Raw genomic sequence first — 27489 nt, 5'->3', positions numbered from 1 at the left:
TAAAGAGCCTCTTGTTGCAGGTGAAGAAGGAGAGTGCAAAACTTGGGTTGAAACTTAACATTAAGAAAACCAAGATCATGGCATCTGGCCCTCTCAATTCCTGGCAAATAGATGGGGAAGAAATGGAGGTAGTGACAGATTTTATTTTACTGGGCTCCAAGATCACTGCAGATGGGGACTGTAGCCAAGAAATTAAAAGACGCTTGCTCCTGGGGAGGAAAGCCATGGCAAATCTAGACAGCACACTAAAAAGCAGAGACATCACCCTGTCAACAAAAGTGCGTATAGTCAAGGCTATGGTCTTCCCAGTTGCAATGTATGGCAGTGAAAGTTGGACCATAAGAAAGGCTGAGCGCCAAAGAATTGAGGCCTTTGAACTGTGGTGCTGGAGAAGACTCCTGCGAGTCCCTTGGACCGCAAGGCGATCAAACCGGTCAGTCCTAGAGGAGATCAATCCTGACTGCTCTTTAGAAGGCCAGATCCTGAAGCTAAAACTCAAGTACTTTGGCCACCTAATGAGAAGGAAGGACTCACTGGAGAAGAGCCTAATGCTGGGAAAGATCGAGGGCAATAGAAGAAGGGGACGACAGAGAATGAGGTGGCTGGATGGAGTCACTGAAGCAGTAGGCGTGAGCTTAAATGGACTCCAGAAGATGGTAGAGGACAGGAAGGCCTGGAGGAATGTTGTCCATAGGGTCGCGATGGGTCGGACACGACTTCGCAGCTAACAACAACAACAAGATTTCCTTACCTTGTAAGATATGAGTTAATTTTATTCTACTTTAATTTTGGAGATCAGTGGGCACTATTTAAGGAACTTGCACTAATGATTCCAACCTGGAGAGATGAAATGCAAAGGAAGTAATGAAGCTTTCCTAGACAACCCATTGCCATACAGGTGGGAGAAAAGGCCATAATAATTTCAGTGTCCCAAGAAGCTGATTAACACCCTGCAGGCAATTCATTTACATTGTTAAATAATACACCTTATACAGGCTAATCCTAGGGCAATGATGACAAACCTTTTAGAGACCGAGTGCCCAAACCGCAACCCAAAACCCACTTACATATCATCGGGTGCCGGGTGGGAGTGGCCCATTGGGTGGGAGTGGCCCATTGGGTGGGCGTGACTGCGGTGGTAACGGCAGACTGGGTGGGACTAAAGTTCTATCAATCAATTCCAACTTTGCGAGATCTTTTTTTCCCCGCGAGAAGTTGAAATTGATTGATTGAACTTTTTTTTTGCACACGCGATGGAGGCCTCAAGTGAAAAGGTTTTATAAAACCCAGCTGAAGACCTGGGGCTGGGGCGACAGTGCGCATGCCCACAGACAGGGCTCTGTGTGCCACCTGTGGCACGCATGCATAGGTTTGCCACTACGATCCTAGGGGACTGACAGTCCTTTCAGGTAGTCCAGACAGGAAACCACAACCCTGAATGTTACCACTGCTTTTATTACAAGGTTATAGTAACAGAATCTTGCAAGTCTGAAAGTGTGTCTCTCCTTCCCCATCTTCACTTTCTAGAGAGGGTCTCTTCTGAGAGACACTTTCTCCATCCCTGTTCCTTCTATTCTCCCAATTGTGGTTCATCATCCTGTCTCCCAAGGTTATTCTCACCGCCCATTACAACAGTTCATGACAACTTTCCACAAAAGCAGAATATAATCCATATAGCCACACGATATCACATAACCCATCATAGTGCCACAACATCCCACCAAATCTATATTTACATCTGTATTTACATTTGGTGAACTCACTTCTATCCTAAGCCAATGCCTGGATAAATCCATTATATTGCGAAGACTGAATTTACATCCTGCATTAAGCCAAAGCTAAATGAACCACATTATGACTTATGTGAACCCAGCCACTGCCACTGGACATGGAAGTAGCTAAAGGAAGCAGACGCCGTTGGATAGGCCTTTTTATTCTGGGATTGAGAACAAAATCTTGTAGTCAGCCAACATTTCATTTTTTATCCTAGAGACATTTTCCCTTCATTAAAACTCTGTAGCTCCTGTTTCTTCTTTGAAGCGGAGAAAAGTCATATATAGCTAAGAGCCAATATGTAACTCACCCTGCTGAAGAGAAAAACAATTAAGTAGATTAACATGACACCCTGTTATTCATGTTTCCATGAGTAACAAAAACTTCCCATTTATGTAAATGTGCAGAACACAAATTACGTTTAGAAATTTCAAAACTGGAACGTTCATATTTTTCATTTCTTAATAGATAAAAAGGAAATGTGAAGCAATATTGCGACTATTTTTCTGAAACAAAATAAACCTTTTCCCCAGTTAGGAAATGTGCAACTGGAATATTTCTTTAAAGAATCTCTCTTCTTAAATCTGGTTAAACAGAGCTATTGTCATATAAAAACCCAGTGTATGGGTTTATTCTCAAAGGAACATCTGAAATCCTTATTACGAAGGACTAGTGAGGAAGGACAAGACATGGTATTTTGTGACTGTGATTGCTTATCTGCAACCAAGAAGAAAGTTCTCCCCACTCATGGGCATCCATGCCTCTTTTTTCATAGGCAATGTTCTGTACCAGCCTGCTACCGGCCCTGCAGAAAAGGCAGGGACAACCCCTTTTACAAGAAGGCAAGAGGCTGGAATTACGCCTGCCAAATTTATTGCAACAAAAACAAACGGAACAAGACAAACCAAGAAACAGGAGCTTTAAGAAACAGGGACTATCCAAGCGGTTGCCTTCAGCAAACCAGCCCTCCCACACATTCCCCTTATATAGAGTTCAGGGTGTGGCTTCTCTCTGCCTCCTTCCGAGGAGCCCCATCACCTTCCTCTGTTTACTCCTAATTGACTGCCTCCTGCGTCGGGCGTCCTTGAACAGGGCCAGCTGTGGGTCATCTTCATCCACGCTGTCAGGCTCACACAGCTGGGTCTCCGTGGTGACCAAGTGGGAGGGGCCTGGCTGAGGGCTCTCATCAGCAAGATCTTCAACCCCCTCAGCAAGGTCTTCAACACCCCCCTCCTCCTCCTCTGAGTCATCCGACCCAACTGCTGAACCCACAGGCTGACCCTGAATCACAACAGGCAAAGAAGGCAAATATTGAAGGCAAAACCATTCATTCGAATGTTTGTTGCATCATAAACATGGCAAAGAAATATTTAGTTATATTACATGCACAGGCATTTGGGCCAATATTTTATTTATTTCTATCTTGCCTTTATTATTTTTATAAATAACTCAAGATAGATAACATACCTAATATTCCTTCCTCTTCCTATTTTTCTCAGAACAACTCTGTGAGATGGATTGAGCTGAGAGAATGACTGGCCCAAATTTAGCCAGCCGGCTTTCATGTCTAAGGTGGGATTAGAACTCATGGTCTCCCAGGTTCAAGCTTGGTGCCTTAACCACTAAACCAAACTGAATTGTGGTGTAAAGCATCAAATGTTTATCCATGTTAGATCCAGAGAAATTATATCTTATGGGATCCTATTAGTCAGGGGGGGAAATGTACAATGTTCCATGGTGGATTCATAATCATTAAATATGTACTATATTTATATCATGTCTGTGTATAAAACCCTAATGTATTTTTAAAAATAAATTAAAAATAGATTTTGGGCACATCTATTCAAATATCTGTTTTTCAAAAATTGATATAAAAGTCTTCAGAGTCATCCTTGTTAGTTTTTGGCCAATATCCTGTAAATAATGTCTGAAGCTGTGTTCTGTCTATCAATAGCATCCAGTGTTCTTACTACTTGAAGGAAGTGACTGCCTTCTTTTTCACTGGAAAACTTTAGAAGGGCAAATGATATTAACAAAATGGCAAATGTCAGCGTTTTGCAGTATCGTATTCACATATAATATTCACACACAAACTAATTAGCCAAAGGGATGCCAGAATATTTTTCTTGCCAAGAGTGAGAATAGCTTATTTTAATGAGCCATTTTCTTGTGTCTAACAGATCACATACAATGTCGTGGTTTTATTTATAGCCTGTGATATGTTGGGTTATTTTAATTATTCATACAAGGACAGACAGAAGGAAGTGCTTAGTGTTTGCTTCTAGTTCTGCGTTCTCACAAGGCAGCCCAACTGAAGTCTATGTTACAGTGAGAACTTCAGAACTTTAGTAAGAACTCTTCAGAGACATCATAATAAACAAATGGCCCATGTAGCAGTGCCAGCATGAGTGGAGGGGTGTGTGTGCACATACAAGTGCATGCACTTGCCAGCCATTCCCGCGGACTGGTGGCCAAGAGGCCACGGCCTAGTACCGGTCTGTGGCCCATAGGTTGGGGACCCCTGTCCTAGACTCAAGAGCGAAACAGAGATACACTCCTGCCTATCAACATCAGACACAAATTTCGGAAGCCCTAGATTAACTGAATGGAAGAAAAGCAATGCACTGGTGTAGAGGATCAGTGGCAATATGGAGGACCTATTGTCAAAGTTTCCACTTATTCATCGAGCTGATTGGGTGATTTGGAGCGAATCGTTGTCTCATCCCAACCTCCCTCACAAGAAGAGTAGTGGGCAAAACGAAAGGGAGACGCTCTTAATGTTGTTTAGAGCTTCCACAGGATATTGAGAGAACTTTGCTGCCCCTTTGCTAAAAAATCTGCTCTGGAGAGCTGCTCCAAAAAAGATCTGAACTTGGAGGGTTTATAATTATGCACCATTTGTTTTGTGCAACATTTGTGCCCTAGTTTTTTATACAACTTTATTGATTAGCCCTTGGGCCATATCAAAGTGCAAAGTTCCAGCACAAATTGTTACTAAAATTTGATAAAAGCAATTTAAAATGGAATTTGATAAAATACAATTTAAAATGGAATTAGAATAAAATACGATTTAAAATGAAATGGTAATAAAATACAATCTAAAATAAAATTGTAATAATGTACAATAATTTAAGATATAAAATATGATAAAATTATATTTCGAAGTCACCCTTGCAATCTACCCCAATTAGCCCCACATATGCAGATCTCAACTGGACCATTTTGTTTAGGTACTGTGCTACGTTAAATGTTATTTTCAAGTTCTGGCCGGACATAAGGTAAGTTGTTTTGATATGGGGATCCCAATGGGTCATTTGTTTGGTATATAGACCAAGATACCTATCTCTCACCCTCTTATACAGGCAACAGTCAAACAGGATGTGAGCCAGGTCTTCTACTTCTGCTGCTCCGCAAATGCAGAGACATTCATTATAGGGTATAGCATGAAATTGTGCCCTAGTTCTCCAGTTAAATTCAATGATATTTAAGAGAATGTTAAAACTTTTGTTGGAACAGTCCCACTTCACCTGCATAACTAGACTTTCCAGAGGTCACTGGATTTATCAAACGTAGCACATGATAACACTGTATCCAGTCAAAATTTTTTGTTCATATTCATCTGCAGAATTTCAATTTTTAACTATCCATGAAGGATTAGGGACAACAGCCCTTTCTATTTTGGCACAACTTCATTACTTAATTAACACTGCTGTGTTGTGTAAGCTTCAGCCTTATAATTGACTGTAGAGGTACACTTCCCAAACTTGTCAGATACACTCATTTGATATATTTTCTCTGACTCCAAGCCAGAAGGTTAATCTTGTATAATTCCCCTGCAAAGAAGCACATTCTGTTAAACAGAGGAAAGAGAAAGCAAAGACAGCTGAAAACTACAATTGCTGGAGGAAACAGAATTACTACTAGTAATTGTCAAATATAAAATCTGGAGGTGGAATGGGAAGAATGGTCTACATTGTCACTTGAACAGCTGAAAAAAATTACTATGCAACTTAAGATTAATTAATAGCTTCCATTTGGGACCATACATCCCTACTTCTTGGTGTTACAAATAAAGGTACCAAAGGTATTAAAATAAAGCTGCCTTCCTATGCTACCTACCTAGAGGTTATAGGAAATGAAGTCCAGCACAGTCACATAGTATCAAGTTGAAGAAGTTGGTAAGAGACAAGCCCACAGTACTCCAATTTTGAATGCTAAATGCCTGAAATGTATACGTTTGAAGAGGAATACTCAGAGACATCTTTCAGATTTTAGGAAGATTTTGAAGGAACAGAAGACAAGTCGATAACATGGCTAAGTCATATTTGTGCATACATTCAAAACTAAATATAAAACAGCAGGGAAAGGCTTAGCAACATTTAGGCACACTTACTACTTGGGTCCTTTTGAAACTTTATAAGTTGCCTTTAGATATATGAGCTGCTGAGAGAAGAGCTCCTGCATAAGTAACATTTTGGATATAAATCCAGTAGGCACACAGTTTGAAGAATACAACCATTTCCCAGATGCATTTTAGATATGCATATGTGACTTCCTTAATTTATGCTCTTAGTCTAACAAGCAGCAGAATCTATCTCATTTATCACAGCATGCAGCCCTTGCTTTCAATACAAATTCCATCTGTTTCGGCCAACCAACAAGTGTATACAGACAGAATCATTCCATATTGTCTTGCATTAGCAAGTAAGAGTAAGAGAAACATTATCTTCTGTAACTGTTTCCAAACTTCATTTTTAACATATTAGAGCCAGTTCAGTCTAGTGGTTAAGGCAATGGACTAGACCAGGGGATAGGCAACCTTGGCTCTTTTATGACTCGCGGACTTCAACTCCCAGAATTCCTGAGCCAGCCATGCTGAGGGGACAGGGAGAGGTTTCCATGCTGAGCCATGCTGGCTCAGGAATTCTGGGAGTTGAAGTCCACAAGTCATAAAAGAGCCAAGGTTGTCAACCCCTGGACTAGGAGCAGGAAGCTTCAGTTCTGAATTAACAGGGTGATTTTTGCAGTCAGACTGATTAGAAGGCAAAAAGCAAAGGAAAAACTATGCCGGCTGCTGTCCATGGTGCTGATCGACTCAGGCTGACGACAATTCTGCAACCTCATAGCATAGAATCACTTTTTTTTTTTGCTTCAGTGTCCGAAACTAAACAGCATACACTAAACTTGCCAAATTTATACGGACGCCCATCTCACACACATGATTCTGGGTGGTTTATGTACAGCCTTAATGCACACAATTGATAAGTATTCTATGTGCCTGTTACTGAACCGCACAATTACCATAGTGCGTGTTACATGGGGGGCGGGGGGGGGGAAATCAGGCTCTTTAGCAAACATAACCTGTTCAAGAATAACTTAATTTACTATGAAAACATTATGTGAAGGCACAGTTTTCTGGAGAAGGCTGGGAACAGCAAAAGAAAAAGATGAAGAGCAACAGCGAGATGGATAGTGGAACTACTGAAGGACCAGGGTTAGGGAGAGATCACCACAGAGAAAATCTATCTTTGTCACTGCTAAGAGCCAACAATGATTTGATGGCATTCATTCAATCAATCAATCAAAAAACATGGGTCAGAAAGTTTCTCTTAGATATTTGTATAAGAATGGATGCTAAATTAAGCATTGGAATAGCATTTTTTATTTCTTAATATAAATTCTTATATTACTTTACAGCTATTGTTTCATATTTGCTGGTTTTATCAGATTGTTGTACACTGCCCAGAATCACTTTTGGAAAAATGGATAGTTATACAAATTAAATAAATAAATAAATGCATACATACATACATACATACATACATAAAAAAATCTGTGGTGGTGAGGCTCTATATTCATGGCACTCCATTAAGGCAGTGGTTTGAAGCAAGATGGAAGGCTAACTGTGTGATCTCATTGTTAAAGTGTTAGTTTTAAAGGGCTTTTTTCATTTATTGGAAGTGTAAGCTGACATAGCATGGAGATCTAGAAGCTGGGGAGTTTTTAAAACGGACTTTTATGGCTAGGAAATGACACAATTTAACAAATGACAAGTGGCTCATTTGGGATTAGCAAGTGTGGTCATGTAGCATATCACTTTGTATTAAAGATAAAAAGTAGTAGATAGCAATAGCACTTAGACTTATATACTGCTTCAGAGTGCTTTACAGCCCTCTCTAAGCAGTTTACAAAGTCAGCATATTACCCTAACAATCTGGGTCCTCGTTTTACTGACCTTGGAAGGATGGAAGAGTGAGTCAAGACTGAGAGGGTGAGAATCACGCTGCTGGCAGTTGGCAAAATTAGCCTGCAATACTGCATTCTAACCACTGTGTCTTACTTAATCTCAGTTAGATGCAATGGAGAATTAAATGCTTCACCCGGGCAAAGCAACACTGGCCTAATCCTTTGTTTACCTGGATAAACTTGCCTATTTCACTGAGAAAAGCTCATGATTACCCTTGACTTTGCAGTCATCAAGTAATGAACATAAACCTGTGATCTAGTTAATATCCACTGCGATTGCACAATTATCTAATGTCTTGTGTAAAGTGTGGCATTTGAGACGGTGGTGCCTGCTTTAGCTTAGTCTATTGTATTGCATTTTGGTAGCTCTACTGCAGATATTAATACAGTTTCTATCATGCAACATTGATGATATACACTCCCAAAGGCTTTCCATTTTAAATATAAAAGTTTAAAATAATTACATTCAGTTTCTTCGGAGTTGCTTCAAGCTGTGTTTCCCTTAATCAAGCAGTGTGCATTGGATGAAAGCATCCATTTCCTGCCCTTCAGAAATCTACAGTATTCTAAAGACTGGTTCCACTGAAGTATGCACTTACTTATTTAGCAGCTGAATTGCTTAACTGGAATGACCTTCCCACTTTCAATCCTTTCAATCCAGCCTATGAATGCCTCCCAACATAGTGCATATGTTTCTCATTATTATACCCTGTACTTTTGGTTTTATTCTTGGATATTTTCCTATCTACTTCTCTCCTCTCAGTGTTCCTTATTTGATTTGCTTTTCTTCCAGGTAGTCCTTGACTTATAACTATTCATTTAACAATTGTCTGAAGTTACAACGGCATTGAAAAAAGTCGCTCACAACTGGCCCTCACATTTCTGAGTGTCGCAGCATCTCCACGGTCACAGGATCAAAAATTGGGCATTTGGCAACCAGCACGTATTTACAATGGCTGCAATATCCCAGGCTCTGTAATCACATCTGCACTTTCCCAGCTGGCTTCCAACCAGCAGTCAATAGGGGAAGCCAGATTCATTTAATGACCTTGTGATTCACTTAATCACTGCAGTGATTTGATTTAACAACTGTGGCAAAGAAGTTGTGTCTCACTTAATTATTTTCCTTAGCAACAGAAATTCCAGTTGCAATTGTGGTCATAGGTTGCGGACTGTATTTTCACAGCTCCATTCCCAAGGTTCCTGCATACTACAACCAGTGTCCTTTGGATCACTTCCGGATACTTAACCAATTGGTTCTTGATTTCCAGTTTCTGACTATTTTTTAATCTCAGGAGGTTTTGTTTAACCTTTTGTAATTTCAAAAGCAGCAGCTACATATCTTTGATTGGAAATTGATTTTTAAAGACTGAAACCAGAATGGAAGCAATTTCATGTCTGCTTAGAATAACTTCCTATTTATTAATGCTGCCTCAGTTCTAAATATAGAACAAAGGCGAACGCAACAGGGGTGGTAACAATGTGACAGATATGCATCATATTTGGAAACATTCATAAATTAGATGGAAAAGCCAAAATAGAGAGAGGGACAGAATTATGAATTGTTCCTTAATATTGCAAACAATTAACAGGCTGACTCTGAAAACTATTGCATTATGGTTCCCAGTAGTTCAACTCAGTTGGGAAAGTTATTCTGTTTCTGGAATAAATCCTCTTCATTGTAAAATATCACACCCAATGACATTGGGTCTGCAGGAATTGATCTAAGGTAGAATGGCTTAGTTGCACTTATTTCATCAAATGTGTCATTAAATGTGAACTTACTGGTGTTAATTAATTTGAAACAGTTGCCTCATCTAATAGATCTATTTGTTTATTTACTACTCAGAATAGACTGTTTCCAGTGTGTCAATTTGCAATCATTGTCACCATATTTACAATGTATTTTTCTACTTAAAAGAATAGCAAACGTACCATACCCATATATTTCGAAAACAGCCACAGAAGTTGAATGCACCTGAATTAACAACAAAATTGTAGGATAACTGTAAATTGTAGCATGGCAAGAAAATGTCAGAAAAAAAATCACACTGTGGTAGTTTTATCATAACATTCGCCCACAGCCTGATGCTTTTAATGAGAGGCAACTGCTGGTGTGCCAACCTGCCATTTAAGAAATTCAATATCATTATCAACTATCCATTTTAAATCAGGCTGCCTTCTTTGTCTGAGAATAATGTATTCATTATGCAGGCTGGAAGCACTCAATAAATAATCATACTCAGAGCTGCGGGAGCAGAGCGTGCGGCATCATTCTACCGCTTGTTAACTCTACAGGTCTGCAACAAAGAGAAACACAGGGAATGCGAGAGGCCCACAGGGAAGTTTTAATTGGATTCCAGCATTCAGAGTATGTCTCCAAACACATGGTGGGGAGGCTGGTGTTGGGGGAAGTTGCCCCAAAACAGCAGAGGAGAGAGCAAACAGCTTATCAAGAGAGGAAAAACAAATTCTCAGAGCCATATTTAGGACAAAATAAATGCAAGGGAAGGGACGCGGTGGCACAGTGGGTTAGGACACTGAGCTTGCCGATCAGGAGGTCGGCAGTTTGGCGGGTCGAATCCCGAGTGCCGCGTAACAGAGTGAGCACCTGTTACTCGTCCCAGCTTCTGCCAACCTAGCAGTTCGAAAGCACGTAAAAATGCAAGTAGAAAAATAGGGACCACTACGGTGGGAAGGTAACAGCGTTCCATGTGCCTTTGGCGTCTAGTCATGCTGGCCACATGACCACAGAGATGTCCTCGGACAAGCGCTGGCACTTCGGCTTTGAAACGGAGATGAGCACGAGTTGGAAATGACTAGCACGCATGTGTGGGGGAACCTTTACCTTTACCTAAATGCAAGGGAAAGTGTTGTATAGATAATGGCTGCCAACTCTAAAGGCAACGTGGTAATGTAAATCCCAAATATGGAAAAAGAATAACTGCACGTCTGTCAAACACAATTCATAGTTTCATGGGAAATTATGGAACAGCAATTTCCATATGTGACTTCTGCTCTGAAAAAAGCAAGCTGCTGAGGCATCTAACCCCACCCCACCCCGGCTGCAAGAAGCGGTTAAAACCCTATAGATTCAAGCATTACTCAAAAGGCAAGGATGCCCTTGAGTGAAGTTCTAAGCTACTTTATACTGGGCTCTGTTCTCCACAGTTTTTGCCATCCAAAGCCTATGTCTCTGACAGTAGACTGGAGGAACCCGAGAGCTTTAGAACTTGATTTGTAATCTGCTCCGGACTGAAGGGTGTCAATGTCTTCATTCAGGTTTGTCTTTTGTTTTTAGCAGGGCACGTAGTGTCTCAAGAGTCTGTGTGGTTGAAAACCTCAGTGAGAGGAACATCTATGGAGATTCTCAGTCATCCAATGTTATGGTTGTCCCAAAGGTGCTTTTTCAAAAGGCAACTGGACTCTGTCTTTTGCTTGAAGACCTTTCGCTTCTCCACCATTTAGTCCAGGGGTGTCAAACTCAATTTCATCGAGGGCCGCATCAGCATTGCGGTTGCCCACAAGGGGCCGGGTGGGTATGGCCAGGGTGGGCGTGGCCTACTGGGTGGGTGTGGCTAGAGTGCGTATGGCCTACTGGGTGGGCATGGCCAGCTCTACATCGTTCGCATCAACGGTGCCTATGGGGGCTTGGGGAGGAGTGGAACAGATCTGAGGGTCTCTGGCAGAAGGAGGGTCTCTAGGCCAGGGCCAAGGCAGTGGGACCCGTTCCCTCACTGTTTCCAGGATGGCTTCGTGGGCCACATGAAACCACTTCGCGGGCCGCATCCGGCCCCCGGGCCTTGTGTTTGATATGTCTGATTTAGTCTTAACTGAAGAAGCTTCTTGGATGAGAAGCTAAATGTCTTCAAGCAAAAAACAAAGTCCAGTTGCCTTTTGAAAAAAAAAACACCTTCAGGGAAAGGAACAAATGCTCTGAAATGTAAGGTAAAGGTAAAGGTTCCCCCGCACATGCATGCTAGTCGTTTCCGACTCTAGGGGCCGGTGCTCATCTCCGTTTCAAAGCCGAAGAGCCAGCGCTTGTCCGAGGACGTCTCTGTGGTCATGTGGCCAGCATGACTAGACGCCAAAGGCGCACGGAACGCTATTACCTTCCCACCGCAGTGGTCCCTATTTTTCTACTTGCATTTTTACGTGCTTTCGAACTGCTAGGTTGGCAGAAGCTGGGACGAGTAACAGGCGCTCACTCTGCTACACGGCGCTTGGGATTCGACCCGCCAAACTGCCAACCTTCAGATCGACAAGCTCAGCGTCCTAACCCACTGAGCCACTGCGTCCCTTTTGAAATGTAAGGTAGGCTGGCCCAAATCAGCCCAGTTTCATGAAGACCTCAAGAAAATGGAATTAAATGAATGGACTGAGCTTGGGTTGGGTATAATTATTTTTTTTCATACCGTTGATATGTAAAATAAAAACCAATCAATGTTGGCTTCTTTTAATTATAATAAGCATTACACTTTGCAATCGTTCTCATAAATTCCCTTTATTTAGCAGTGACTGATTACATGCCATCAAATCGTTTTCGACTCCTAGCGACCACATAGATTTTCTATTTATAAAATAGCAGAAGGACTATTTAGCAGGACTTACATAAACCCCTGACAACAGTCACAAAAATATGTAAAACTTTCTGGATACACCAAAGGGGTTTATACATTTTTAGATACTTGTGCACACCACAAATTATTCAACCCAACTTTAATCTAGATAGCATGCAGTGTGAACCTAATAGTATCCCTAAGATATACTGCATTTACCATAAAAGTCAAATTGCATAACAAGATATCCCTCTGAATAGCAATATACTTAACAGATAAATTAAAGGAATATTTGAAATTTCTTTTTGCTGAATAGCAATCTGAATAAACTGGCATCAAATGATAGTAACTAATCCCATAGCATATTTGTCATAGGAATCAGCTATGATAGAATCAGCTAAGATAGAAATGTACCAAGCTTTCATTAGTTTAACAATACTCTTTTAAGTAACCCACCACTGTAGCATACACAACAGTAAAGTTCAAATACGTATATATGTAAGCCTGCCTATAGCCATAAATAATGATTTAGAGGCCACCATATCAGCACAAGCTTAGAAATTCAAGAACAGATTGACAATACAGAATGACTCATCAGTTAATGCACACTCAAGTTAATCAGTATGGGTCCCATAATTCTAATTCATTAATGTTTTAATCCAACCACTCTCTAACTTTTGTACTGCAAGTAACAGTGTAAGAACTTATCTCTGCATGAAAACGTGTCAGTTCTTTAATGTGAATCCATAATGCACCCATGTTAAATATTTCAGTAACTCCCATGTTTGAAAGGGATAAACAAGGAGATTATTAGTCTGGATGCTTGGATTAGTTTCGTTACAAAGGAAATGTAAAATGCAACTTGTACCAAGACATATGTACAGTAGTCCTTAGAAGAAAAACTTTTACAAGCTCTGGCATATCCAGATTTCCCCTTTTCATCTTCTTAAGAATCATGCACTTAGCAAAATGCTCAAAAACCTGTTCAATTTCATAGTAAACTGGCTAGGGTTTCAGGCATTTGCTAGCATGTCAGATGGAGAAGCATTTGTGTCATACTTAAAGTTTAAACGCAGGATTGGCAGAGACTGAAAGGTTAAGAAGCTTTGTATTTTTGATTACAAACTGTAATCCTGTGAAAAATTAAAATATGTTTCCTCTAGGCAATTTTCACACAATATAATGACAAAAGTAGAAAAACTATAGCATGAAACAGACCCTATGAAAAGCTGATATGGAAGATAAAGCAATTGTTACTAGTTTGAACTCCCAAATCCAACAGATTATATTGTAATAGCAATGTGCACAGACACACATACAGATTCCAGAGTTGAATCAGGAATTTTCAACATCTTTCTACAAGATTATGCAGTTTCCCTGTCATTTTTTTTATTACATTTATATCCCGCCCTTGTCCGAAGACTCAGGGTGGCTTACAAGCTTAGCAGTAGCCTTCATTCTATGTATATGCCTGCTTATTAGGGCTTTCACCCCCCCCCCCAGCGGCATTATTACAAAGTCAGCTTATTGCCCCCAACAATCTGGGTCCTCATTTTACCTACCTCGGAAGGATGGAAGGCTGAGTCAACCTTGAGCCTGGTGGGACGCGAACCTGCGCTAATTGCAGGCAGCTGGTGTTACTTAAGGAGGCATTAGCCCACTGCTCCACCAATTTATACAGTGATGGACTCAGTTTTTCCAATATATATATATATTTTAAAAAGACATGCTTTTTATTTGTTTTAGCAACTATACTAAATAAGGAGGTGTCAGCTGGATCAACCCAATTAGCGTATTTCAGAGGGGTAATCAAAAGCATTTAAGGAATTCACAAATATAGACTCTTCTCCTCCACCAATTCCTACAATTCCAAGATTTGTCATTTGCTTTGAGTGATACTTAACAGCCATCCAACCATTAATAAATTAATCTCTGTTAATTAATTAGGAGATGAATTAATCCTTCTCAAACTATTTAAATGGACAGCTATCAAACCTAATTTCATGGCAATGAACGTCAGAGATAAACTATGCCTTAAGTGAAGAAATGTTTACTTTTAGCCGATTTGAAGCCCCCTGTATTTAATGAAAGATCAGTATTGTTGTTTATGTCCAATTCACTAATTTGCCAAAAGTTACAAAAAACATTAACAGGAATTGATGCTCCTGCATATGCTCATCTGGATAAAGGGAGGTTTGCAAGGCTCTGTCTTTTTCCTCTTATTTCCAGGCTCTCCAACAATATGAGTTTACTTGGAAATGAAACAGGGAACTATCAGAGAACTTGTGATAGATAGAAGCTGTTCACCAACAAGATGCCTGAATTCAACAAGATTTAAGGGGAAACATATTTTCGTATGGAACTTCATATTCTTACATAGTAGCAGGGAGCTCTTGATCAGGTTCAGGGGTCTAGTCTGGAATTGTGGAAATGAACCCATCTATCATTTAAAAACTAGTTAAATCTGACTCAGTGCTCAAACCTGGAATAAGGTTCACAGAACAGAGCTAAGTTCTTGCAGAATTAAGTCACCAGGAAACAAGGAAGTATATAACTTTTTTGCTTTCGTGGTATGAAGTGGAACTTGCATGCCATAGCCTTGAGTGGAAAAGTATGCCAAAACAGATAAAAGATTAGCTCAAGTTCCTTTAAAACCTGTCAGCAAAAATAATAATCTTGAATTTTATTCTTTACAATAGAATGCAGTGAAATCCAAGGTAAACTCCAACATGTACTTTTTTGAATTTCGTGACTCTAAAACCTAGGAGATTAGTAATGAATGATTACATGATTGATTTGCATCATCAACCAATAAGGTAAAGGTTCCCCCACACATGCGTGCTAGTCGTTTCCAACTCTAGGGGCCGGTGCTCATCTCCGTTTCAAAGCTGAAGAGCCAGCGCTTGTCTGAGGACGTCTCCGTGGTCATGTGGCTGACATGACTAGACGCCAAAGGCGCATGGAACGCTGTTACCTTCCCACTGTAGTGGTCCCTATTTTTCTACTTGCATTTTTACGTGCTTTCGAACTGCTAGGTTAGAAGAAGCTGGGACAAGTAACAGGCGCTCACTCTGTTATGTGGCACTCGGGATTCGACCCGCCAAACTGCCGACCTTCTGATCGACAAGCTCAGCGTCCTAATCCACTGAACCACCGCGTCCCTCATCAACCAATACAAAGTATTAAAATAAACCAAGATACTGTGTTGATGAAAAATCACACCAAAGCCAGAAATCCTGAAGATGAATAAGATGAAGCCAGAAATCCTGAAGATGAATAAGATGCAGGAAGAAAAATCAATATCAATGTTGCAGGGCTTTTTTGTCATAGAACGCTCAGAACGGAGTTCTGGCACCTTTTTTTGGATGGAACCTTGTAGGGTAGGCAAGGCGGGTTGTATGACATGTGTGAGTTCTGGCACTTTTTTTTTTACAAAAAAAGCACTGCATATATGGATAAATAAGTGGTGTATAAAAGACCTTTGTTAAAATTCTGTAGATTTTAATCCAGAGGAATTTTTAACAGAGGATCTGAAATTGCAAATGGATTGATGAACATAAGTAGAAACTTTTATAAGTCAATTTTCAGTGCTCAGTGGTATTAGCTGAAAAGTAGAAAGATGTCATGCTTTCATGTTTTATTATATGAATGCTTATCATTTAAAAATCCTTGACCTTGCCAGATGGTTGGTAACTATGGATATAAATCAAACTATGGATATAGATCAGGAACAGGCAATGTTTGAAGGATTTGGGTTCTCACTTTACCTAACCCTCCAGATGGCGGCAGGAGATACTCTGAAGCTTCTAATGATGACACCAGAAAGGGTTGACCCATTTTCCCCAGGTTTCTAGATGGTTATAAATGCAACCTCCATAAGGTAAACAATTTCATCCCAACCCTTAAAATCCTCAAAAAACCAAAACTACACCAATTTATGGTTTTGGGCTGCTGAATTTCAAGTCTGCATTTTGGAGGCTACTGGCTGTCACATATGGCCTCCAGACTGGCCACTCTTTGTCCAGGGCCACGAAGTTAATATTCATATTTAAACATTGCAATGTCAGAAAGATTTCCTTCCATCTTTTTTGCTAAAAAATAAAGGAGAATTATACAAAAAGAAAAAAAACACAGGCCCCTCCAAATAGACACAATCTTTGTGGTGCATCCAATTTGATCATCAAGATAAATGAGCAGTAGGAGTCCCCTGTTTACATGGTTTAGACGTAGATTGATTTTTCTGTTGAAATTCTGAAGTAAGCCATGTTAGTCTTAACATTTCCAAAGATGAATATTCTAACATGGACAATACTTTGAAAGAACTGATAGCTGAAAAATTACACAGAAGAATTATCCAGTAGGTGACAGATGGGAGATACCAACTAAGTGAAAAAGTCAAATAATCAGACAAACACTATAGTAATCGGCTAAACTGATGCATGTGTTCTTACTACACCATAAATGGACAGAACGTGACCTTCCATTGTTATGAAGACTGCAATTTTATCGTTCTTCACTACTGTCCATATTAGTTAGGTTTGATGCAAAGTCACCCTCAGTAGCCTTTATCACATGTCATAATGTTTAAGGACAACACTTTTAGTCTGTGCACTTTATCTTCAGGACCTTTGCAGAAATTTCACATTTTGTCCCATAATTTTCTTCAACCATCTTCACCATGTGACAAAAGCAGCTTCATTAACTTCAACACTTCACAGCTGTGTAAATCTCAAAACCTTTTCCTCTGGACTGTAACTTCAGCGCTTGCTAAATTGATTTACAAACCTTAAATCTTAACTGATTAGGAACTGAATTACCCTTATTCCCAGTAAGGATATTTTAAGCCTCTCTCAAAATTTAAGGGATTAATCTTAACCTGTGACTTGTTCCTTTATCAGCAGAAAAAGCAAAGCAAAAGGAGGAGGAAAACAGGGAGATCAGTAACACCTGTCAGCTTTTCAACTCAGCTACGTCCACATAGACTTGGAAAGCTTTTCAACTATGGGAATGAAAATATGCCATTTAAGAAACCAGGAACAAAAGTGGCACATATAAACCTGCATGGTACCTTTTTACTTACTATGAAATATTTATCAAGTGTTATCTCAGAAATTCTATCTAGTGAAATTTCATCTATTTCTTATAGCAATATAACCCCAAAAAGGATAGTTTCCCATTAGCCAACATAATACAGACAGTCCTCAACTTATGACCACAATTGAGCCTACAATTGTTGCTAAGCAAAATATTTGTTAAGTGAGTTTCGCCTCATTTTACAACCACTCTGGCCACAGTTGTTAAGTTAAATGACTGCAGTTGTTAAGTTAGTAACACGGTTGTTAAGTGAATCTGGCTTCTCCATTGATTTTACTTGTCAGAAGGTCGCAAAAAGTGGTGACATGACCCCGAGACACTGCAACCGTCATAACAAACCCATGTTGGCTTTTAGTAATGACTTTGTCTCTAGGTGCTCGCTGATTTGTTGTTTGCCATTTATTTATTTACTAACTTATTTGTAACATTGTCCACAGACTTCCTTCAGGTGTGTGTGTTTCTAGGTATTCAAGATTTTTGTTTTCGTTTCATAGTAATTTATGAAAGATAGTTTGTAGTCAAGTTTAAGCACAAGGAAAAAACCAACAATCTAAAAAGAGCCTTGGTGGAGCAGTAGGCTAATGCCTCCCTAAGTAACACCAGCTGCCTGCAATTAGTGCAGGTTCGCATCCCACCAGGCTCAAGGTTGACTCAGCCTTCCATCCTTCCGAGGTAGGTAAAATGAGGACCCAGATTGTTGGGGGCAATAAGCTGACTTTGTAATAATGCCGCTTGGGGGGGGGCGCGAAAGCCCTAATAAGCGGGCATATACATAGAATGAAGGCTATTGCTAAGCACATTGATTTGTGCTTCTTAGATTGTAAGCCGCCCTGAGTCTTCGGAGAAGGGCGGGATATAAATGGGATTAAAATAAAATAAAAAAAATAAATAAGGAGGAAAAAAGCTGCATTGATCTCCTTAGATGCAGATAAGTCTTTTGACAATGTGAACTGAGCTTTTCTGTTCAAGGTTTTGGAAGATACAAATTTTGGAGGAAACTTAGAAAATGGGTAAGATCGATTTACACTTCACAAAAAGAACAAATACTTTTAAATGGAGATCTAACAATATTCTGTGAGATACAAAGAAAACCCAAGAATGCCCATTGTCTCCTCTCTTTTTTTTTTTTATTGAAAAGTTTTAACATACAATTTTTCTTTAAAAACCCCCCTCCCCCTCCCTTCTCCCTCCCCCCCTACTTCTCCCCCCTCCCCCCCTCCCCCCCACTTCCCAGAGCTAAATACAAGGTATATATAAAAAAAAACAATCATAAACAACCACATACTAACAACTATAAACTCTAAAATCCATCACTCTCTAGCTTATATAGGATAAAACAAACCTTAGTAATATTAAATATATATAAAGAAACTAAAATAAAAAAAAAGAAAAAAAGAAAGAAGACTTATTCAAATGCTACATAAAACTTCTTAACCCTATACTTGTTCTGGATAAACTCAATCCATTTTCTCCATTCCATAATATAGCGTTCTTGCGAGTGATCTTTCAAATAAGCCGAAATCTTCGCCATCTCTGCCAGGTCGGAAACCTTTAAAGTCCATTCTTCTATGGTCGGCAGTTCCTCTTTTTCCAATACTGACCTATCAAAAGTCTTGCTGCCGTAATAAAATTCAACATCAACTTAGTGTCCACAACTGTAGCATCTGTAATTATTCCCAACAAAAAAAGTTGCGGACAAAACTTTATCCTCTGTTTAAAAATCTTCTGCATGTTCCACCAGACTTTTATCCAAAAAGCCCTAACCTTTTTACAAGTCCACCATATGTGAAAATATGTTGCGTCTTCATCACCACACCTCCAACATTTAGGCTGATAATTCGGATACATACTTGCAAGCTTTTTAGGATCTAGATGCCATCTATAAAACATTTTGTAAAAATTCTCTTAGATTTTGAGCTTGTGTAAATTTTACGTTCCTCACCCAAATCTTTTCCCACGTGTCCATTGTGATAACTTCCTGGATGTTTTGGGCCCATTTTATCATGCAATCCTTAACAAGTTCTGTTTCCGAATCAATCTCTATCAACGCAAGATATATCCGTTTAATATGTGCTGGTCCCTGATTTCTAATTTGCTTTATCAAATTTTCATCAGTCATTGTAAAACCATTTTTCTGATCTTCTTTCCACCTGGCCCGTAACTGAGTATATTGAAACCAGTTTTGAACAACCTTCTCTTCTCGCAAGAGGCTATATGATTTCAAACACCAGACATTTCTTTCCAAACTTAGGATCTCCTTGTACGTAGTCACATCATGTTTGAAACCAGCATGTATATTTTCTATTGCGTGTTTCGGAATTGCCCACAGTGGTATCTTGCAATCTAACTTATGTCTATACTTCTTCCAAACTCTCAGCAATGCCTGTCTTAAAATATGCACTCTAAACACATTGTCTACCTTCTTATCATACAACAAATATGCATGCCAGCCAAACAACAAATCATGGCCCTCAAGATTTAATAATCTCTCTTGTGTCAAATTAATCCAATCACTTATTCCTACTAATGCAGCAGCTTCATAATATAATTTAAAATTGGGCATTTTAAGCCCACCTCTCTCACGAGTATCCTGTATAATCTTAAGTTTAACTCGTGGCTTTTTCCCTGCCCACACAAATTTATTGATACCTCGCTGCCATTCCTCCAAATTAGAATCTTTCTTAAGAATCGGTATCATTTGAAATAAAAATAAAAATTTAGGCAGGACATTCATTTTCACTGCTGCAATCCGTCCCAACAAAGACAATTGCAATTTTTCCCAACTCTCCAATTCTTTTTGAATTTTCCCCCATAGTTTTTCATAATTATTTTTATATAACTTTGTATTAGAGGGTGACAAAAACACCCCCAAATATTTGACCCTTTTAGCAATCTCAAATCCAGTTAATCCTTCTAAAAGAGCCTTTTGCGATACTGTCATATTTTTGGCCAGAATTTTAGTTTTTTGTGCATTAACTTTAAATCCAGAAACCTTCCCATATTGCATTATTATCTCCATCAGGTCCACAACAGAGTTCTCTGGCTGAGTCACTGTAACAACCAGATCATCTGCGAATGCTCTCAATCTATAATCCTGATCTCTAATTTGTATCCCCTTAATTTTTCCCGAATTCCGTATTTTAACCAATAATATCTCTAATGTTAACACAAATAACAAGGGCGATAACGGACACCCTTGCCTTGTGCCCTTCTCAATATTACATGCTTCTGTCAAACTATTATTAACTATAATTCGGGCAGTTTGTTTTTGATATAATGCCCTAATCGGTTGCACAAAATTTTCCCCAAAATCCATTTTGTCTAAAACTTTCAACAAAAATTGCCAATTCAATTGATCAAAAGCTTTTTCAGCATCTAAAAAAATTAGCGCCGCAGAGATCTGGTTGTTCCTTTCCAAAAACTCTAACACATCAACTATATCCCATTGTCTCCTCTCTTATTTTGTTCCTTGAAATACTGAATAGAGATAAAAGATGAAATGATTGCAGGCATAAAGACTGAAAAAAAGAAACTTATAAGTTAAGGGCTGTGGCAGATGACTTGGTCAGATCCTTTAAAGGGAACTGAAACATTAGCAAGCAAATTAAATGAATTTGATCCATTAGCAGGTTTTAACATGAATAAATTGAAGACAAGAATGTTAACAAAAAATGTAAAAATAGAAGGTGGAACAGAACTGATGAATAAGATAAGATTTAAGATTGAGAAGATAACAGCTTGGTATCACTATGGCAAATATGAATTGTATGTTAATTGTACGATCTGTTAGATGGGAGAAAAATGACAATAGAAGGCATTTGGAGTAAGAAAGACATGATCTGAGATTTGGGTGGGATGGATATTTGTGGTATGATAAAAGTGAAGGGTGCTGCAGGTTTTAAAAAATCATTATATTAGATGTGCCATATTGAGAATGCGAAATAGGTGTAAGTGCAAGTTGTGCCTGAAATCACTTTTCTGTTTCCAAAGCACAAAGCACAAGAAGCATTTTGTAGGCAAGAAATAATAGGCAAACACAAATGACTTATTGAAATATTGAAAAGTTTTTCAAGGGGATGTAAAATGTAAAATAAACTCAAAGGAAGAGCTGGTGGCAGAGGAACATAGTGGTCATTGATTCTTATTTACAAGTATTAGAAAAATTTAAAATTAAAAGAAATTATGGTTTTAAACATTATAATACTTTCAAACATAATTTTGTACAAATGATGAATTGCTAAAATTTATAAACTTTTATCGAAATATGAAATGGAAGAATGTGAAAGAATGTATGGGCTAAAATTTTCGGTTATAAATATACAGAGGGAACAATAGGAAAATATGTGGCTGAAAGGACTATGTTATAATGAGGACCCAGATTGTTGGGGGCAATTAAGCTGACTTTGTAATAATGCCGCTTGGGGTGTGTGTGAAAGCCCTAATAAGCAGGCATATACATAGAATGAAGGCTACTGCTAAGCTTGTAAGCTGCCCTGAGTCTTCGGAGAAGGGCGGGATATAAATGGAATTAATAATAATAATAATAATAATCTTAAAGAGAATTTTTATAAAATGATGTAACCACAGAGTAAGAGCTAAATTTATGTTCATAATTATAACTGATAGATCCTCTGATATAGAGCGGAAACTACTTATTTGCATATTTTTTTCTTTCTTTTCTGTTTTGTCTTTACTTTTCCCCACTTTCCTGCACTTTTACCTTTGTGTTTCATTTCTTTTTTTTCCTCATATTAAGTTTGTATTACTTATCTTTTTAAAAAAATCTTCCATAAAAACTATATTAAAAAAGATAGAAAGTACCGACTTCTGAAAATTCTGGAAGCTTCTTTCCAAAGTATGCAGGAAAATAACTTTTAAGTTACATCAAAAGCTACTTCCCATCACAGAGCATTCAGTTTTCATCCTACCTAACATTGCTTACGTAACGGAGAGGACTTATAAAGCACCACCTCTGCAGTAAAATGCTGCAATGGAGCTATTTTCTGATCATGTCCTATATGTGTCCTGAACTGCTCATGTTCTGCTGGTGTCCTGAACCTCTTCAGTTGGAGGGCACCTAAGCTAAAATACTGCTGAAATTGAAAACAAGGGGAATTAGTAACCGAGTACTAAACCCTGGGATTATGTAACTCCTATTAGCAGAATAACAGAGTTGGCAGGGACCTTGGAGGTCTTCTAATCCAACTTCCTGCTCACGCAGGAAATCAAAAAGTACTACCCAATTATTTATCTGCCAATCATTATGAGTTTCTCATTGGGCCCCCAACTCTCTCGTTACACCATTCGTTTAAAAATTGTGGCACTTATGGCAATATTAATATTTGTCAAACGTATCAACACAAGGTATTTTTTAATACCAAAATTCTTGAAGAATGGGTAGTTTTTATCTTATGCAGCTGATGGAAGGTACAAGAAACATATATGGACCTTAGACTTGCCAGATTATGCTATTTCAGAGCCATAATCGACTGAAGGCGTGAACAAAGGACAAGGAATCACCAAACCCATCTGCTCAACTCAAGCTAGAAGCATTTCAAGGAAACTGAACCAATTTCGATGTAAATCAGAAGAAGAAAAAAGGCGTATAGGTTCAAAAAAATATATTTTAGCTAAGATTTCTGAGGATTTTGCATTTAGTTTTGCAAATTTTCTAAAAATATGTTCCTACTGTTCAAAATAATGATAAACACCTTGTTAAGTTTTCTTCAGAACAAGTATTTATGCTTACCTATTAAGGGCCGTAAGACTATAGACTACTCAGGATTGCTTTTTATTCACTGTATTTACAGCATGAATGTAATGGCACATACATGAAATGGAATCAGACGTGGTAAACTTTGTTAGGAGATATATCTTCTCTTCATATAAACCAAGCACATCAACTCACAGAATTTTTGTTACTGATGGAATTACAGGTGGTCCTCAACGTGCGACCATAATTGATCCCAAAATTTCTGTTTCTAGATGAGACATTTGTTAAGTGAGTTTTGCCCCATTTTATGACCTTTCTGGCCACATTTATTAAGGGAATCACTGCACTTGTTCAGTTAGTAACACAGTTGTTAAGTGAATCTGGTTTCCCCATTTATTTTGCTTGTCAGTTGCAAAAAGCGATCATGTGATCCCAGGACATTGCAACTGTCATAAATATGAGTCAGTTGCCAAGCGTCCAAATTTTGATCAGGTGACCTTGGGACTCCTTCAATGGTCGTGTAAAAATCACTCAAACGTCACTTTTTCCAGTGCCGTTGTAACTTCGTTTATTAAATGAACTGTTGTAAATCGAGGACTACCTGAATTATCTCCATACAGATTTGAATCAATAATTAACTGCACCAGAGTCACTGGATGACCACTCAAACATTCCTGCTTGATTCAGGATCTAATACTTCTATCAATGCTAATGACATTAATTCACTTAACTAAGGGAGAATTTTTCTTACCTTTTGAAATACAAAATTTGCAATAGCTTTCCTAACTAGTAGCAAAGTGTCAAAACATCGCTTCCCTCTTCTCAACAAATTAACAGCTTTCACTGAAGACTGATTAGATAGAAATGATAAAGCAAAATATTACAATTAGTGCATCATGCATGCATGTGGATGATTTTCATTCTCTTGTTACCTTCAGAACAAATCAGACAAATCAGAAGGCATAATTGAGGTTTAAGGCACCAACTTCAACTTTTAACACCACAAATGCCCTCCTGTTTCATCCCATAACCTAGTCATACCGTGGACGTCTCTCTTTGATGTATGAAATGAGTCTTGTGTGATCTTCAAACCAATAAAAAAATTCCAAAGAACATACTTTTAGAAATAGAAAATGTGTGAGTAGGACAGTTCCACTAAGTCAGCATAAGTCTATTTCTCCTGCTTATTGGATCAAAGAGTGCACGAGCATGAAGTTTTACAAACCATACAGGCACTAACCATCCTCTAAGATGATCTGTTAGAAGACACTTTAAACAGCTTTATGCTCTCTTTAATGGTTCACAAAAAAGTTGTGGTCTTTACGGTGGGTGCATAGAATTTAGGTCAAAGTTCCCACAATGATGGAATTTACTTAGCTTTCCTACCCTTGGTTTACATCTAAGTAAAGATCAAAAACATCAAAAACAAAGCAAGCTCTGCAGTTCTGCAAATCAATCAATGAGCCAATCCAGTGGAATTAGAATTCACATCTGTGTAACCCAAATCAATCAATGAGCCAATCCAGTGGAATTAGAATTCACATCTGTGTAACCTAAATATCACCGAACATAATCCCTAGATTTTTCTCTCCAAAAATGGCATACATGTGCTTGTCTGTGCGCATTATTTCATCTATTTTTAACCCACCACCAACCAGCGGCAGGTGCAGATCAATGGAGACAAGGTCAATTTTTAAGCACCTTTTCCTCCAAAAAAACCGAAAAGAATAAAGATTGTCCTCTACTCTCACAGACTAACTAATTTAACAGGCTCATCTTTCTCTGGGCAGCAACTGTTCTAGTTATCAAAACTGAGCTCATTGCCCATTATCCACCAAGCAAAAGTAAAATAAAAAAATCAAAACGTCTCCTGCGTGCCTTGAAGCTCCCAGCGCAAATATCACTCCTTGGCGATTTTAAGGTCTTTGAATTCAAAGATCCTGATAGATAGATAGATAGATAGATAGATAGATAGATAGATAGATAGATAGATAGATAGATAGATAGATAGATAGATAGATAGATAGATAGATAGATAGATAGATAGATAGATAGATAGATAGATATAGATAGATATATAGATATCTATATCTATATCTATCTATCTATCTATCTATCTATCTATCCCTGGACCTAATTTTAACTCAGCTCTTCCTCTACCCGAGGAGGCCAAGAGCCAGGCCTAGGGAGGATTCCTCCGCAGGATAAAGAGCTTTACATAAGCGGAGGCCCAGCGAGCCAAGCAGAAAGCAGCGGGAGCGCTAACCGGAGCCCGGCGCGTTGTCACCTCAGCTCGCTCGCCGGACTCCGCTCATCTTCCCTCCGCCAAAGGCTGCAACTGAGCGGAGGCGGGCGGGGGGGAGAAAGGGGGAGGCAGGAACAGGCATCTCCCGCGCTTTGCAGGGGCCAAACTGTCCCTCAGGTGGTGGGGAGAGAGAGAGAGAGAGAGAGAGAGAGAGGAGATCAGGGCTCAGCGCGTTCGGAAGACCATCAAAGCGGGTCAGACGGCCAGCTAGAGGGCGCGCGCTCTGCCATTTCGCCTCCCCGAGGGCGGGCGAGGGGAAGAAAGCGTCTCCAACGGGGAGCCCGCTCTGCGCTGCAGCTTCGGCGTCCCAAATTCTAGCCAAGGCGTGCTGTCGCTCTCTTTCTCTCTCCTCTGCTACCGCAATCCCCGGGGATGGGTTGGGGGCGAGGGAAGGGCGAGAACGGCACAACCTTTCCCGGAGCGCCCAGCCGAAGCGCGCAAAAGAGGCTGCACAAAATCGCGCGTCCCTTTCTCTCTCTCCACCCCCCCTCCCCCCCTCCGCCTTCCTAACCCGAGGCGACATCTGGCGGCTCTCGTCTCCCTTCGGAGGTGGGAAGAGAAGGGAAGGGAAGGGAAGAGGGGGGGAGGGAAAAAAAGAGGCCGATTGCAGCCCCCCCCCCGCTTCCACCCACCCACCTACCCATCCCCATCGGGCCCGGGCGCGGAAGGTAAAGCGCAGCGCCCCCTAGAGGCACCCCCACCCCCACCCCGCGGCTCTTGCTCCAGCCCGGGAAAGCTGATCGGCCGAGAAGAGTCAACACGCGTCCTTCCCCGTCCCCACGAGCCCGGAATCTCCTTCGAGAAGCTCCGGTTCCGACGCCCTACCTGCGTGGCTTTGTGGAACTGCTTCTTCAAGCCCGCCACGGACATGGTCGTTGCTGCTGCGGGGCAGGAGGAACGGCCGTGGGAGCTGCGGGCGGCCGGGCGGGGATGCTTCTTGCCCTCTCCTGGCTCTGCTCGCTCGCCCTGGCTGCCTCTCTCACCCTAACCCGCCCCCCCCCAACCACCACCTTCCCCGACGGGTTATCAGATGCCGGCTGCGGTGCAGAAACACCCTGACGTCAAACCGTGGGAACTCGTCCTCTTAAAGGGAAAGGCGCCCCACTTTCTTCAGCCCTTCTCCGCCAGGCTTTCCCGGTGGGAGAGGAGGAGGAGGAGGAGGAGGAGGAGGAGGGAAAAAAATGTCTTAGTAGGCGTCTTCTTCCTCCTCTCTCTTCCCCGCCCCCCCCCTCGCCCCGTGACTATGGGAGTTGTAGGTCGCTGGTATTTGGAGACCTCCACCCTGGAAGTAGACTTAGGCGAGCGAGCACCTTAGCCTTCCTTTATACGACGGATTGATGGAAGTGGTTGCCCAAGGCCAGAGGTAGGCAACTTTGGCTCTTTTATGACTCGGGGACTTCAACTCCCAGAATTCCTGAGCCAGCGTGAGCTGGCTCAGGAATTCTGGGAGTTGAAGTCCACGAGTCATAAAAGAGCCCAGGTTGCCTTACCACCTGCCCAAGGCCAAGGAAGGTTCGTTTCGGCCCCTGCTGCCCATCGCGGTTGTTTTTTTTTTTGGTGGTTCTTCGCAATCTTGGCTGGTCAGTTGTGAGATGGGGAAAACTTTGCTGTTCTGCACAGCCTCGCTTTGGCTTCCAAGTCGTTGGAAGTTTTTTTTTTCCCCGGAAGAAACCGAAGAGTTAAAAGAGCAGGACTCTGCGACATCCTCAAAGCTGGGGAATTGCGGCGTTGGTTTTGACAGGAGGGTGCGAATAGCAACGGCCGTGATTTTAGTGGGCTTGCAATAATAAATGCTATTT

The 27489-nt window shown here is 40.2% G+C and overlaps 1 protein-coding gene across 1 annotated transcript in view; it reads right to left on the bottom strand.

Moving 5' to 3' along the window:
- Positions 1 to 26560, bottom strand: part of SH3GL2 (SH3 domain containing GRB2 like 2, endophilin A1) — a gene marked incomplete at both ends in the record, with an annotated part of 107455 nt that extends 80895 nt beyond the window's left edge. Inside the window, one exon of the mRNA XM_081315747.1 lies at positions 26516 to 26560. Coding sequence (XP_081171873.1) covers positions 26516 to 26560 — 45 coding nt within the window. The remainder of the gene's footprint in view (positions 1 to 26515) is intronic.
- Between the last annotated feature and the right edge of the window lie 929 nt (positions 26561 to 27489).

Source organism: Vipera berus, assembly GCF_964194415.1.
Source record: "Vipera berus genome assembly, chromosome: 2".
Lineage (NCBI taxonomy): Eukaryota > Metazoa > Chordata > Lepidosauria > Squamata > Viperidae > Vipera > Vipera berus.
This window is presented reverse-complemented; position numbering and strand designations above follow the sequence as displayed.